The 16,243-nt window shown below is 40.9% G+C and overlaps 1 protein-coding gene across 7 annotated transcripts in view; it reads right to left on the reverse strand.

The window, feature by feature from the left end:
- The window catches only part of ACSL4 (acyl-CoA synthetase long chain family member 4), a 77,605-nt gene that overhangs the window by 26,317 nt on the left and 35,045 nt on the right, over positions 1-16,243 (reverse strand). For 2 of the 7 annotated variants that reach the window (XM_015461586.3, XM_015461587.3), the window contains exons 3-9: positions 7,507-7,743; positions 7,092-7,269; positions 6,613-6,722; positions 6,357-6,495; positions 3,490-3,640; positions 3,226-3,349; positions 2,405-2,476 (exon numbers count right to left, since the gene is read on the reverse strand). In XM_015461586.3, the coding sequence (XP_015317072.1) occupies positions 2,405-2,476; positions 3,226-3,349; positions 3,490-3,640; positions 6,357-6,495; positions 6,613-6,722; positions 7,092-7,269; positions 7,507-7,734 (1,002 nt within the window). In that variant the 5' untranslated portion in view covers positions 7,735-7,743. Of the gene's footprint in view, positions 1-2,404; positions 2,477-3,225; positions 3,350-3,489; positions 3,641-6,356; positions 6,496-6,612; positions 6,723-7,091; positions 7,270-7,506; positions 8,037-16,243 lie in introns of all 7 variants that reach the window. The other 5 variants (XM_002699866.6, XM_015461585.2, XM_024988727.2 and 2 more) reach the window with 3 other exon arrangements.

Raw genomic sequence — 16,243 nt, forward strand, 5'->3', positions numbered from 1 at the left:
ATTACTTATAAGTAGTGATTTACTGTGAATTCTCATCATGTACGTGAATATTACAATACTAAATGTATCTTTTATTCTGACTCAGGAGAGAAACTGAGAAAATAGTCTACCAGAAACAATTCTCAATAAAAAGATTTTTTAAGGCTTATTTAAAGAGGAGTGGAAAGAGCTAAGGGAACCAATAAGGTATGGTGAAGCATCAGTGAACTAGCAACATAAGAGATGGTTTACTATCTCTAGGTCTGAAGAAGTGAGAGGAGAGAAGTATTACTAGAATCTGATGGAGGACCATTGCCATGGGAAAGACCTGGTTAGAGCCAATAGGAAAGAGACTATCCAATGAGCACTGGCAACAACTACCAAAAATGGCAGCTTAGCAGGGAAGAGGCAAAGTCAGTAAATAGGTAGACCTCTCTCTCCGTTCTCTGATCTCTCATGAGCACCAACAAGTGGCTAAGCCCCACCAGAAATCAAAACACGTGCAAATCCTCCTGGAGTTATCCTCCCAAGACACAAAGTAAAGAATGAAAAACAGGTAATTAAAAGATACACAGCATATCAGCTAACTGTTGTTTATCTTTCAGGCCTAAATTCAAACATTATTTCCTAGACTCCTCGGTCCTTCCCCCTCCCTAATTATGTCCTCTGATACGGTTTCCTAAGAACTTCTGGGTAATAAACCCAACATACTGTTTCCCAAAGACAATCGTAAATAGACAGCCACAGTGGTTAAGAAGTCTCTGCCATCACAGTTCAAGTTTTAATTACCATCTATGGGCTCTGTGACCTTTGGCAAGTATTTTTTTTTTCTTTATACAAGGACCCACCTAGCAGAGTGGGACATGACTGAAGTGACTTAGCAGCAGCAACAGCAGCAGAGTCTTAGAGAGGATTAAGCAAGATGATCCATCTAAAGCACTTAGCACAGTGTCTGGAACATAGTTAAGTACTGTGAAACCTATTATCAGCATTTTATGATGCTTTTAATCAGAAGACTCTCTTTTCAGTTTGTAAACTTGCTGAATTCTACAGCACCGCCTCCTCCCCCGTCTTTCAACCTGGCTTCCTTTCCTCCCTTGAAATCTTTGCTTGCATTTAAGGGCTTCCCTGGTGGTGCAGAGATTAAAGCATCTGCCTGCAATGTGGGAGACCTGGGTTCCGTCCCTGGGTCGGGAAGATCCCCTGGAGAAGGAAATGGCAACTGACTCCAGTATTCTTGCCTGGAGAATCCTATGGACGGAGGAGCTTGGTGGGCTCCACGGGTCGCAAAGAGCTGGACACGACTGAGCGACTTCACTTCACTTTCTAAATAAAAATGCAAATGCTACTCTGATCGAATACTTTGGTTATTTTGGTAATTTGAAGGTAAAAAAAAATTATCTTCCATCTGTAATTCTTAGAAAAACTTGGACTGAACACTTCATTATCTAATCACAGGCTTTCCATATGCAAAAATAATTCTTAGAAAGATAATCGGATAAGATGTAACGTCTGATCATAATACAAGCAGTAGTGATACTCCCACTGGAGTTTCTAAAGCCTAAAGTGCTAGAATATATTTGACTATACAAGTTAGAAACATTGTTAAATATTTAATAATTTATCATTACAAGGCTATAAAATGTAACATCTTATTTTTATGAAAGGCAATATTTCACATAAAGATTTTTAATATCTAGAATTCAATCTGATGTGACGAGCTCACTCATTGGAAAAGACCCTGATGCTGGGAAAGACTGAAGGCAGGAAGAGAAGGGGACGACAGAGGACAAGATGATTGGATGGCATCACCTACTCTATGGACATGAGTTTGAGCAAGCTCTGGGAGTTGGTGATGGGACAGGGAAGCCTGGCGTGCTGCAGTCCATGCGGTCGCAAAGTCTCAGACACGACTGAGTAACTGAACTGAACTGAGAATTCAACTTTTTTTCTCTGGGAGTTCTCTCATATGACAGTTTCCTTAATCTTTCTTAGCCACCATAAGGGTCAGCAGCTTGGATTCTAGATTCAGCTCTGCCATGAACCAGCTCTGTAACCTTGGATACACTGCCCCAGTTTTCTAGGATGGCCTCAGTTGCCTCATTTTTAAATGAAGTGACTAAACTAAATGATCTTTGGAGTGTCATCTATCTTTATAGTATTATGACCAATTCTCAGACTAGGTAATTTGAGCTAGGTCAGTTTCATCACTTAATTTTCAAGAATCAGCAAACCCTTACAGGCATCCACTTTAGAAGTTTGCCATTTCATCTTTTCCAGATGCTTATCTAAGATTTTAAGGGACACATTTTACTGTAATTTCCACAAAGTACAATTGTTTAAAAACGTTGACAAATATTTAAGAGGGTTACTTTTTTTAAAGTCCAAGTGCAGGCCATGGACGACACTGACATGCTATACTCACCGGGACAGCAGCCATGAGTGTAGGCTTCAGTACAGTACAGTCTCCTTTGCTTCCCTTTTTAATTTTGCTGGACTAGAGTAAACAAAAAGTAAATAGGATCAAGGAAAGAAACCTTAGCAGGAAAAAGGTTATAATTTAAGTATTAGCAGGAGCAAAGACAGACATTTACACATGGAATTTGCTCTGTACTGCTCTGTGTGTTATCTGTTCCAACTATCATAACCTACAAGTCTGAGGTATGAGGATATTAGTGTTTTGTCCTGTAGATGATTTCTTCTAGCACATTTCAGTCTTTCTTATAGGAGAAACTCTGATCCAGGATAAAAGAAAATGGGGTATTTTGGTAAACTGAGCGTTTTTACTAATAACATATCACACATAGCACAGACTATCCATTTTCAAACAAAAACAAAAAAAGGTGAAAAAACCTAAACTAAGGTAGATCAAACACTAAAACAAAACTGAAAAAAATTTTAATTTTCTTTGATCAGCCAGAAGGCAAAGCCACATCTCAAAGTCATCTCTATGAACATCAACTAGCATCATATAGAAATACTATTTTGGTAACATTTTGGTTGATAGAATACTGAAGACAATGAAAGTAATTATCAGTCTCAAAATAATTTTAAAATATATAGATAAAGCAATGCTAACAAATCCTCAAGGTTATTTTCTATAGCAACATACTGCTCATGGGAGCTATTTTTGAAGCCAAGGAGAAAGTTTTAGCTGAATTAAAATATTTCATGTTTTAGTAAACTGTTCTCAGCCAAACACTGTAACTTAATATGATCATGTCAATAGACTGAAAAGCTTGTCACCTGGTCAGAGAGTGTAAGTGGAGAAGAATATCCAATCCTACAGCCATAGGTAAAGCAAGAGATCTCTGCTGTCAACTCAAGCACATGAGCCAAAGGCAGGTAGCCAATATACGTATCCTTTGGTCTAAAACAAAGTAAGAGAAAGATTCTAGCCATTCTTAAAAAGACATTGTAAATTAGAAACATCAATTATTGTTTTACTATAGTCTGAGTTTAGAGAATGTCAAACATTAGTTCTAAGAACACTCAATAATTTTCTCTTACCCCAGCCCAGGAATTCTCTCACACTGGCCAGTCATTCCAGCTATCAAATTGCTATGATGCATCATCACTCCCTTAGGTCGGCCAGTAGATCCACTGGTATACATGACAATAGCCAAGTCTGAAGGAGTTGGTCTATTTGGAGAAACGCTCACTAAATGAATGAAAAAGCACATTTCCTTTAGTTTAAAAGTTAAATTGTTAAACAGAGATAAGATTTTTAGATTCTGGTGTAATGATGAACTATTTAAAACAAATACTCTCTATTGATCATCAACAAGAAAATGGTTATCCAATTCTGGTTACCTGCAATGAGAACTTCAAACTTAATTTGGCCCATTTTCTGAATGTTTAGCCTAATCCCTCTCCACAGTGCTGTTTACAGGGTTTTGTTGTGGAAAGATATCTAAGATCTGGAGAATTAGGACGATAGAGTACTGTGTGTGAGCTCCTCAAGCCTCAGTTTTCTCATGTCTAAAATGAAATGGTTGGACTAGATTTTGGTTCTTAACCACTGGTGGGCATAAGAATCGCCTGTGCAACTTAAATACTATCTCTGGACCCTAGCTCTGAAAATTCTGGTTTTGTATGTCTGGAATGGATCACAGGCTCCACAGGTGACACTCATACACACTCCTGATTGAAAACCAACTGGACCTGACTCTCTTCAAGTTTTTAGAAAAATAATTTTATTTTAAAAAATAATTGAACCATGGATGTTGAGTAAGATAACAATAAGATAACCATTATACATTTAACATATTTTTTTAATTAGATTCCAAGTAGCAAGTAAAATCCAAAGGAAATCAAACCAAAATGATGTCTGTGTTTTGACGGTTGCTTCTTGAAATCTATAAAGGAAATCATTTCTTGAAACTGCTGAAAGTGCAGTGACATAAAAACTGTAACAGGAAGTTGTTTCTCTCTCTGCTACACACACACATACACTCACTCATGCCTGTAGTTAGAATATTTGGTATGTGTCTGGATTGGGGATTCTTTTGGGTCTTTCAGAATTAATGCTTCTTTCCCTATCAGGGTCAGACCATACTTCGATTCTTTTTAATCAAAATCAAACAGGAATTTTAGGAAACCAAGAAAAAGAGACAATTTAGAGGGGCTTAGATGGCCTTCAGTTCCCACCAAAGGTAATATCTAAACAGTTTCTAAACTTTGTTTCTTCTTGCCGTCTGCCTTCAGGTAGGAACGTTTAATCATCTTGTGTCCTGAGCTCCAGTGCCGCCTCTGCTTGTTGAATGATTAGGGGAAAGAAATAGAGAGGTCTTCCCAACAGATTACAGTTAGCTGTCTTGAGCAGGGATCAGCCAACTTTTACTGCAAAGGACCATAGAGTAAATATTTTAAACTTGGAGGGTCGTATGGTCTCTCTGCCAAAGCTACCCAGGTTTGTTACTGGAGAGTGAAGGAAACCATAGGCAATTGTTAAACAAATGGATGTGACTGTGTTCCAATCCAACTTCATTTAGAGAAACAGATGCAGGTTGAAGCTTGCTAACCTGTCTGCTAGAGTTGTGCTTCTCAAACTATGAGGACCTTTTTTCCCCCTAATAATTTATGGATGGATGCATTTGTAAAATACAATAAAAGAAGGTAGAGATGAGTGGACTAGGTAGGATATGTGGGTCTATCATGTTACGGCTCACACAAAATTATGAGGACCCCTACCTCCCATAGTTTTATGCCAACAAATCCCAACCAATCAGGACTTGTCAGTCAACTTTATCCCAATCTTGCAGTGTCAACCTGGTGTTGAGACACAACTCTCCATGGGTCTGTTGAGTTTCTGCACATCTTGTGAGCAGAGGCACTGACTTTATTCTGGACTATCTTTTCAAGGATGATTCCACAGTGAGCAGCCTTGGAAGACAGAAAAAGTGTCTCCCTCTGGAGCAAAGAACAGGCATGCTCACTGTCCAGTGCAATAAAGATAATACTTTTCCTCAGAGCAAAGGGCAGGCATGCTGACTGCCTGTTATAAAAGACTTGGCTTCCTCATCTAGCAGAGTATTGTGATCTTCTCATTAAACATGTGAAAGAAAATAATTTAAATGGAATATTTCAACTGTTCAACCCTCTCTGACCTGATGACCAACTGACATTTTGATATGACACACTTAACTTATTTCAAATGGAATACCAACTACCATACCAGTAGTAGAATAAATCCAAGTATGGTTTTATTTATGGTTTGTATCCTCAGAGATATGATTAAAATCAGTAGCATTAGCACTAAAAAAAATAAAGGAAAATTTTACTGAATGGAAGGCCTGAGATCTGTCCCTTACATGAGGTTCAGACTGGAAGGTTATAGTAGGTTTTTAACAAAAAAAAAAAAAAAGGGGGGGGAAGAAAGTTTGGCAGCAGCTGCCATAAATCTGAATCATCGAATGCATGCATGCTTAGTTGCTAAGTTGTGTCCAACTCTCTTCAACCCCATGGACTGTAGTTTGCCAGGCTCCTCTGTCCATGGAATTCTCCAGGCAAGAATACTAGAATGGGTAGCCACTCCCTTCTCCAGGGACCTTCCGAACCCAAGGATTGAACCCCGGTCTCCTGCATTGCAGACGGATTCTTTACTATCTGAGCCACCAGGGAAGCCCTGAACCATTGAATACTTCTCAGTAATTTAGTAAATTTTCAAACAGTGGTTACCTTTTTGAGGAGGGAGAGAAAATCTTAATATTATATGGTCTTGATAGTTTTTAAACATTTTTCATGTTATTTTTTATTGAGTTATACAAACCTTTTTTTTAAATCAGAGAACTTAACAGTTTTCACTTGTATTATTTCTTTAATTTACTGGAATAATAAGCCTTGAATCAATTAATAAATTTGTTTGCTTTACTTACAGTTTTCTGGCTTGGATCCCAACTCTTCTACTGATTGCATGCTGTGAATCTCAAATCCTTCAGGGTATTCTGCTTTATTGATAGTCTTATTGTCCACATAAATGATATGTTTAACACAGTTGATATCTATCAATGCAGTCTGTTGAACAGAAGGAAAATCCAGCTATTAAATATGGGCTTGCAATCAACTTCATTACTGAATATTTTCCTATGCTGTCAAATGCTACCATAAATTAAAAGAAAATGTCATATTTACCTTAAGTTTACTCTCCAGAAGTTCAACACTAGTAATCAGATATGTAGCCTCAGATTCATTTAACCCATGAACTACAGCTTCTCTGCCAAGGGTGGCATATAAAGTCACAACTACATAATAAAAAATATACAAAACATTAAATGATAAACATTTCTTAGATATATTATTTCAGCCAACTTTTAATGGTAGACTCACAGACATGAATATATTTTATAATCTACTTTGCTTTCATAGTCTCTGCTCTTACCCTTCCACTTTGCCTCAAACTTCCTGGCAGTCGCAAATGTGTCTTACAAATTCTCAGGATTCTAACTCTCTAAACCTAAAGAAACCAGAAAATACTAAAAGTGCCACAAACTGGGCACAAATTCATCAGTTAGGATTCTCAAGGTCAACAGGTTCTGGCTTAACACTTGCTCAGGACAGTTTCATGTATAAGAACAGCCCACTCTCTCCCTCCAAAACCACCAGGCACTTACGAGGAAAATTGTACTTAAAGCAGGTCTGTGCCGCAATCATCCATTCAGCCCTGGTCTCACAGAAAATGGCAATGGTGCTCTTTGGCTTCAGTCCCAGTGCAGTGAGTCCACTACCGAAGTTATTCACTCGGCGGTTCACTTCGAGATAGTTCAACCATTTATAATTCCCGAGAATTAACTGTTAGAGTGAGAGATGCTGTAATATTAGCATATGTGCTCAAACAAGCAATTAAAATACTATTCAATGGGGAGAACTCAAAATTGCCCTTAAGTGAATATACAGACGCTAGGAACAGCTTTGGAGAATTAGTTACAGGCACTATAATGAAATGTTGGCATGTTTTAAATGCACTTGATTTATAGTCAAGTGTACCTTCCCCTTAAAAAAAAAATAGAAAGCCCCAAAATGCTTTACCTTCTTAAAAACCTTTCCATTTGGCTGCATTTCATTTTCTTCACTTAGGACTTCCCTGGTTCCCAGGCTCTCCTTCTTCCCAAACTTGGAGACAGCATGATCGAATAATTTATCCAGGGTGTCTGCTCCAGGGATGTCTATGACAGCTAGCGAGTCGAAGTGCGTGACAGAACGATATGGACTTCCAGGTTTGTCTGAGGTGGGCTTAGCTTTTATTCTCTTTGCCATAGCGTTTTTCTTCTTAGCATTGGTAAGAAAATACCATGGAATAAATATAAGGGCACTGTATATTGTTATTAACAGGTGGATAGGCAGCAAAATAATGGTGAGCACACTTTGCTTAAGTTTCATGGTGGCAAGGCTTCTAAAATGATGTTTATTTCTTGTTATTCTTTGGCTTCGGAAAGCCTGATTTTGCTGAAGAAGGCAATAATGGGAGCAGCAGTAAGAGTAGCAGAATAGTCAAGGCAGTTCAATTTTAATGATACAGAAAGAGTTAGTAATCTTTGGAAGCCGACAATAAAGTACACCTGCAGGTGAAGACAATGAACCAGGCAGAGAGCAGGGAAAACAAAACAAAAACAAAAGAGTATTAACAAGTTGATAGCACCATTGATTTAAATACTCAGGTTTTTATTAGTTTCTAGCATTGATTTGATACGAGAAAGCAGAAATAACTGGTCTGAAAGACTGGTATTTTCCAGTTTTAATCATTATGGCCATAAATTTTAGATGCAATTTTTGTAGGTTATCTGGTATACTGCACGTGACTCTACAAGTCAGTTGTATAACACTATAGCAACTATATGAGCACATGCCTGTGATATTTAAGTTTGGCTAAATTTTAGGAGAGTAGAGAATGCCAATACTGAGGTTTCTCTTCAATATGCACATGTAAACTCAACAGCTTTAAATAGTATTTGGCTTTTTCAAAAGAGGGGAAATAAATCCACCAGTTTTGGCTTATTTCTCAATGATCAACCCAGAAATATTCTGAGTTCTTCATTATGATAATTTTTTAGTAATGCTATTCATTATCGCCTATCCCCCAAATTGGGCTAATATAATCATAAAATCATTTCCTACATGTCTGTTTTGTGCTCAAATTGCACCAGTTGCCTGGGAGTGGCAGTATTAAGTCCAAGGCAGTGTAAGTCTCCTGGCCCCTGCTCATTATGAGTTAACAGTTATGAAGTCATCAGCACACAAGATAGATCCAATGTTTTTCAAACTTTGTTTGCAGGAGAAAGGGGCAGCTAACCCACTTCATCAAATAAACACTAGTGAAGATTTCCCATCTGTAAACACTAAAGTAGAATTGCTCTGGCAGAAGCAGGGATTGGGGGTGCCCTGAGTCCCACCCTGGACTTCCTGGAACCCCATTCTCAAAGTGACCACTCGACCTTCTTTCCAATGAAGAGTCTGTAGAAATACCTAAGTCCTGTGGTGCACAGTGCAAGCAATTAATGTGATAGCAGTTCAGAGCAAGTGCAAAATGGTCCACAGTTACAAAGGGAAGCTTTGTGGAGATTAGACTTAAGCTGGACCTTATGTTGGGGATCTGGAAACAAAGGAAAAGGACAGAGGTCATTCTGGGCTGGGGAACCACATGAAGAGAGGAATGAAAAGACTCTAGGAGAGGAATGAGTGCAAATAATAAGGACACTCGCCTGACTGGGGCACAAAGTACTCGCCACAGCAGTACAGGCCACAGTAGTACATGATCTGACAAATCAGGCGAAGTAGTTTTCATTTGATTTGGCAGGAAACTGGAGGCCACTGCAGGTCAGAAAAACAGTGCCAACTGGAAAGGAACTGCAGAAACAGCCTCATGGAGAATAATCTTTCTCCAGGAGCTTGCCTTCAGTTGAGAAAGCTATTTTGGTGAGTGGCAGTATATTTCAACTAGAAAAAAGTACAGTATTAGCTCACTTTGAGGGGCCAAAGCAAAGTGCATCCTTCTGCAACTCCTGTGAAAATCAACTACTGACCCCAAGACAGTTGTGCCTTTTTACACCAATTACTATAAAATGGTAACATAATCCTTAAGCCTGCTCTGCTGTTATTCATGTTGTTCAACTGAGCGTGGTGAAATGAGCAAGAAATTACAGATGAAACGACCTGTGATTCAGGCCCCATCTCTGTCACTGACTAGCTGTGTAACCTTGGGCAAAGCCTCTGAGCATAAGATCTGGCTAGATCAGTAGGCCTTAACTTCCTAGGGGTGATGGACCACTTTCAGAATTCAATGAGTACTATAGACCCAGTTCTCCTCAGAAAGATATGCAAAATGGTATACTCACATTCAGGGAATTCCTGAGTTCCCTGGAATCCATCCATGAACACCAAAGGTTGACACCACCCTTACAATTTCCTGGGGCCCTTGCAACTTTAACTTTATGCTTTACTATACCTAGAAAAGGGCTTCCCTGGTGGCTCAGTGGAAAGAATCTGCCTGCCAATGCAGCAGATGTGGGTTTGATCCCTGGGTTGGGAAGATCCCCTGGAGAAGGGAACAACTACCCGCTCCAGTCTTCTTGCCTGGGAAACCCCATGGCCAGAGGAGCCTAGAGGGCTACAGTCCAGGGGGCCACAAAGAGCCAGACACAACTGAGTTACTAAACAATATACCTAGAAATTGCTTTCTCCATCTCTCTGACAAGTCTCGTCACCCTTTTTTTTTTTTTTCAAGATAGAATACACCAAGGGTCTATCATAGTGCCTGATCCTCAGTATGCAAGATCCCCTCTAATAATCCTCTCCTCCATCAAACATTCCATGACTACCCAAATCCATGATAGTCTCTCCTTTTCCTAATTTCCCACATCACTAGAAATGTCTACCACTCATTCTGATCCTTGATTATGTCATCATTTTTAAACATCTAAGCATCTAAGTATGCAGCACAGACCAGTAGTTCGCAACCCTATCAAATCCAGCACCTCTTTATTATAACAAATATTTTATAATACTCCTTTATAAACCCTAAAGGGTACTCAGAGATGATAGTCTACTTACACACAGTTTTAAAAATAATTCCTTACTGATAATATAAAGAAGTACTGAAAGGAAATTAATTCAAAATAAATACTTATTTCAATACATAAATTCTCAGGGACAATACCAGAAGACAAACAAAAGTCTTTAGACTGATAGAATCCCCCTAAGTGGGGAGTATCACCTCAGTCTCATTTGAAAAATGGGGCTGAAGAAGCAGAAGACAGCTTTTGACAATATTACAAACTAGCTGGATTTAAACTGTGCTGCATGCTTTTCAGTCAACTGTTTTGTTATATACACTTAATTTTTTACACAGACTTCCCTTAAGTCTTAGAGGTAGGGAAACATCTACTTAATCCTCATAGTACACACACACACACACACACACACACACACCCCACAAGGCTCAAAGAACACTGAGGTAAAGAGAGATCATTTAGTTTAGAAGTTTTCTATTTTTTCTGGTGGTGCTGAGGCTGGGGGCATGGGGTGGGTATGGGTCACTCATTTGAATAAAATCTTATATGCACATGGAAACACAAGTATAGATAAAAGAAAAAAGCAGAGTTGCTTCAGTTGGGGAAGCTGTGTGAGCACCTGAAGGGACTCTATGGAACCTCCATTTCAGCTGAGTATTTGAGCCACTGATGCTGTCTGATCTTTCATCTCCAAGGGAAGTGAATGAGTGACAGTGCAAATTGCATCCGAGGTCTGTCCCCAAGTTTGGTGCTCTTTCAAGCACCCCCCGCTCCCAGGCAGCCTCCGCTCACTTTGGCCTATCATTTAAAAATCCTTCTGTATCAAAAATTTTCCAGCATTACACACAGTCTGCTGATAAATTAATTTTTTAAAAAAAATTTGAACACCTACTATGTATGTTTTGAGCACATAATACAAAGATGAATAAAACATGCTCTCAATCCTTTGCATGCACATCTGCATGTCCATATGTATGGTAGGGGGCAGGGAGATGAGTTCACAAACATATACAGTAGACTATGATAGATCCCATCAGAGAAGCAAGAACAAAAGGTATTCAAAAAAGGGATGAGATTACACCCAGTTTGGGGATCGGGGAGAGATGGAGGACGAAGGAGAACCACCTAGGAAGGTTTCACAAAAAAAGCACAGTATTTTGGGTTGGTGTAAAGGATGGGAACATTTTCAAAAGGAGAGGACAAAGACTGGGAAATGAGGATGGTCCTCATGGACTCTGGGGAATGGCTGGCAGCAGAACTGCAGGATGTATCAGAAAACAGCAAGCAGCATGGCAGATACTTTCGAGCTTTCTGCTTTTAAAGTGCTGGTCCCCTTTTGTGATCTAAGTCATATTATTTCAGAGTCAATGCTACTAGAATGTCACTATAAGAGACACATGTGTATAGTGATTTGGTAACTTAAGATTAAACACCCTGCTATTATATTAGAAGAAAGCCTATGATAGGTTGGGTGGTAAACACCCTAATCAAAGGAGATCTGGCTTCTCAACTCAGTATCTGCTCTTAAATGTGACTCTGGACAAGATATACGACCTCTCATGTAAAGCTCTGTACCAGCGGCATCATGTGCAATCGGGAATACTGCTTGTGTTCTACTTGCTTGCCATCTACTTCATGGCACTGTTGGGAAAGTCCTCTGTCTGATCCAGCTTCACTTCCATGGGTGTGTGGTATTGGTCCCTGGAATACACTCTCAACTCTCTTGCCCCTCTCCCACTTTGGTGTACTCACTCAGCTAAACCACGACCTGGTTAAATCCAGTTTACCACCTTATCTGCACCCTTCCCCATGCAGCTGAATTTGGCTGGAGAAACACCCAACAGAGCCAAACATCCCCCTTTAGATCCATGGCTGCTCCCTCAAATGGACCCTTGAAGCTGCAGAGAAGCCATGCTGCCCTGCCCTAGGCCATCCACAGGCTTGCTCTCCTGGGGTTCATGCTTTGTTGTCTCTCTTCAGACCACCAAGTCTCCTTCATTGTCCTCAACCTCAGCTGCTGACCTGGCTTACCATTTGGCTGAGAAAACTGAAACCGTCTGAAGAGAACGTCCACAGACTCCCACCAGTGTCTCTGCAACTACTCGCATCTGTGGCCACATCTCTCCTCTCTCCTATGACTAGAGATGGGCTGGTAATGCTCCCAGCCAAGGCCGACCCCTTCTCTCATGCATGAAGCCCCTGTCTAGACTAGAAAGACCTTGATGCTGCTGCTGCTAAGTCGCTTCAGTCATGTCCGAATCTGTGCGACTCCATAGACAGCAGCCCACCAGGCTCCTCTGTTCTGCTGCTCTATTAACTCTTCCTTCTCCTGCCTCATTAATTTCTCCTGCTCTGCTGAACTGGTCCCACCCACATTCTAACAGGCTATGATTTCTTTCATCTTAAAAACCATTCCCTCTCTTGTACCTTATTCTCTGCCTGTGGCTCCATTTCTTCTCCTTCTCTGTGTGTGTGCTAAGTCACTTCAGTCATGTCTGACTGTTTGGACTATAGTCCGCCAGGCTCCTCTGTCCATGGGATTCTCCAGGCAAGAATACTGGAGTGGGTTGCTGGGCCCTTTTCCAGGGGATCTTCCCAACCCAGGGATCAAACCTATGTCTCTTAAGTCTCCTGCATTGGCAGGTGGGTTCTTTACCACTAGCGCCACCTAAGAAACCCTCTCCTTCTCTGTAAGACTCCTTTAAAGAGTTGTCCCCATGCCCTGTCACCCAGTTATCTCCCATTTTCTTTTGACCCCACTAAGCTCAGGTTTCCTCCTGCTGCTGCTGCTGCTGCTAAGTTGCTTCAGTTGTGTCCGACTCTGTGCGACCCCAAAGACAGCAGCCCACCAGGCTCCGCCGTCCCTGGGACTCTCCAGGCAAGAACACTGGAATGGGTTGCCATTTCCTTCTCCAATGCATGAAAGTGAAAAGTCAAAGGGAAGTCGCTCAGTCGTGTCTGACTTTTCACGACCCCATGGACTGCAGCCCACCAGGCTCCTCCGTCCATGGGATTTTCCAGGCAAGAGTACTGGAGTGGGGTGCCATTGCCTTCTCTGCAGGTTTCCTCCTACCATTCCACAAAATTGCTTTGCTCAAGGTCACCAATGACTTCCATGTTGTCAGATCCCAAGGTCAATTAAAGCTCAGGCCTCACCCTGCCCTTGACCCACCACCAGCCTTTAGCCCAGTTGACCCCTCTTTTCCTGCTGGAAACTTCTTCACTTGGCTTCCAGGAGAACCCATTCTTCAGATTTTCTTCCGACTTCCCTGACAATTCTTTCTCCATCTTCATTGCTGCTTCTTATCTCCCATACCTCTCAATGATATAGTGTTCAGTCCTTGAACCTCTTCTTTATCTAAGCTCACTCCCAAGGTGATCTCATTTAGGCTCATAGCTTTAAACAACATAAATATGGTGATGATCCCAAAGTTTCTCTGCTAAGCCTGGAGGTCTCCCTTAAGCACTAGGTTTGTATATCCAACTGCTTCCTCAACAGATCCATTTAGATATCAGTTACATACTCATTTAATACATATGTATTAATAGGAAATTGAGCTGCTGATCATCCTTCCACAAATAGCCCACTCAGTCTTGCCCGTCTCTGTAGCTCCAGTTGCTTTAACCAAAGGCCTTCAATCAGGTTCACTTTCATCCCCCTCTCTTTCTCACAATTCCACAGCCAATTCATCAGCAAATCCTACCAGCTCTACTCACAAAACAGATACCAAAGTTAACTACTTCTCACCACCTCCACACATACCAACCTGGCTCAAGCCACTGTCTCCTCTCACCTGGAGAACTGCAATACCCAATGTGAGCTCCCTGCTTCCACTTTTATAACAAATTATAAACTCAGCAGCCAGAGTGCTCCAGTTCAATTGTAAGCTAGATCATGCCATTCCTCTGCTCAAAACCTTTCAAAGAATCCCCATGTGACTCATTCAGAAAAAAACATAGTCCTTACTCCAATCTATAAGAAGGGACCTGTCCCCCACCTCAAGTTTCTGCCTTCATCTGCGACACTGTCCACTTCCTTCTGCTACCATGCCAACTTGTTCCTTGATGTTTCTGGGACACAACAAGCATGATCCTGCCTCAGGGCTCTTGTACACGCTATTCTCTCTACCTGGAATGTTCTTCCAAGATACCTTCCCAGCTTATTTTCTCATCTCCTTTTTGCCTTTATTTAAATATCACTCCCTCAGTAAGGTCTTCCCCATGCTCAGTTGCTAAGTCGTGTCCGACTCTGTGACCCTATGGACTATAGCCTGCCAGGCTGCAGTCATGGGATTTCCCAGGCAAGAATACTGGAATGGGTTGCCATACCCTCTTCCAGGGGATCTTCCTGACCCAGGGATCAAACTCAGGTCTCTTGAGTCTCCTACATTGCAGGTGGATTCTTTACCACAGAGCCACCTGGGAAGCCCAAGGCCTTCTCCAGTCACTCCAAAATCACAGCCCGTTTTGATTTCTCTCCTTAGTACTTAACACTAATACATCATATGCTTTATCTTTCATGTTTATTTTCAAGGCCTCCATTAGAACATAAAGGTTCCGTGAGGCAGAGTTTATTGTTTGCTGCTGAATCCTCCTACACTTGTACCTCTGTGTATGAAGTGTTCAATAAACTTGTTGACTGAAATAAGAATGGAGATGGGATTGCTCTGAAACTATAAAGTAAAAATGTATGTTAAGGGCAATAGCCAGAAGACAATCAATCTTAGTCATCGTTTTAAAAAATCACTTGTCCATGCCAACACTCCAGGAAATGGTATACTCTTAAAATTCCTGGTAATTACTTTGAACATGTGTTTAGTTGCTTGATAGAAAACATGAAACTGGACAAACTGCCTTTTCCACAGAGGAAAAAGACAAGTTGTTACAAAAGCAAGAGGATTATAGAATTTGTATCATGTGCCTTTTCACGGATGCCTTTCACAAATGCTGTCCTGCCATGTATGAAGAGGGATACTGCTGTCCCACCAGGAGGACATGAACTCTGAGTTGCACTTCCTTAAAATCAAATAATGCACTTGTATTTCAGCTGGAAAGGGCAGGGCGTCAGCTTCAGTCAGGGGATAGCGAATCATTCCTGTTGATGTTCAGCATTCCATTTGGGAATCGGATTGCATGCTCACTCAGTTGTGTCCAACTCTTCAGTGACCCCATGGACTGTAGCCTGCTAGGCTTCTCTGTCCATGGGATTCTCCAGGCAAGAATACTGGAGTGGGTTGCCACGCCCTCCTCCAGGGGATCTTCCTGACGCAGGGATCGAACTTGCGTCTCTTGCATCTCCTGCATTGGCAGGGAGATTCTTTACCAATGAGCCACCTGGGAAGCCCGAGCATCAGATTAATAACCACTTATTGAGCCTGTACTATGGGCTATGCTCAGTCCTTTAGATACACTATTTCCTTTAATCCTTCAGAAACACACTTTGAACTAATATACTAATGAACTAGGGATGTAACTTATAACTGATGATATAATAGTCTCAGACATATCATTTGATCAAGATAACACAGCTAAGTAGGGATTCTGATCCAGGTCTACTGGATTTTAAAGTCCATGCTTTTAGCTGTACTGTCTGTGACCTGGGTCATACTGGTATAATTTAAATAGGTGAGAGTGACAAACTTTGTGTATGAAAAAATCCTGATGACAACTTTGAGCACTGATCTGTCCTACGGTCTAAAGCATTTTTATAGCAGTGCAGGGGGCGGGGAGCCCTTTAGCTGCCCAGTAAGTCCTAGAAG

The sequence above is a fragment of the Bos taurus genome, chromosome X (genome assembly GCF_002263795.3).
Source record: "Bos taurus isolate L1 Dominette 01449 registration number 42190680 breed Hereford chromosome X, ARS-UCD2.0, whole genome shotgun sequence".
Classification (NCBI taxonomy): domain Eukaryota; kingdom Metazoa; phylum Chordata; class Mammalia; order Artiodactyla; family Bovidae; genus Bos; species Bos taurus.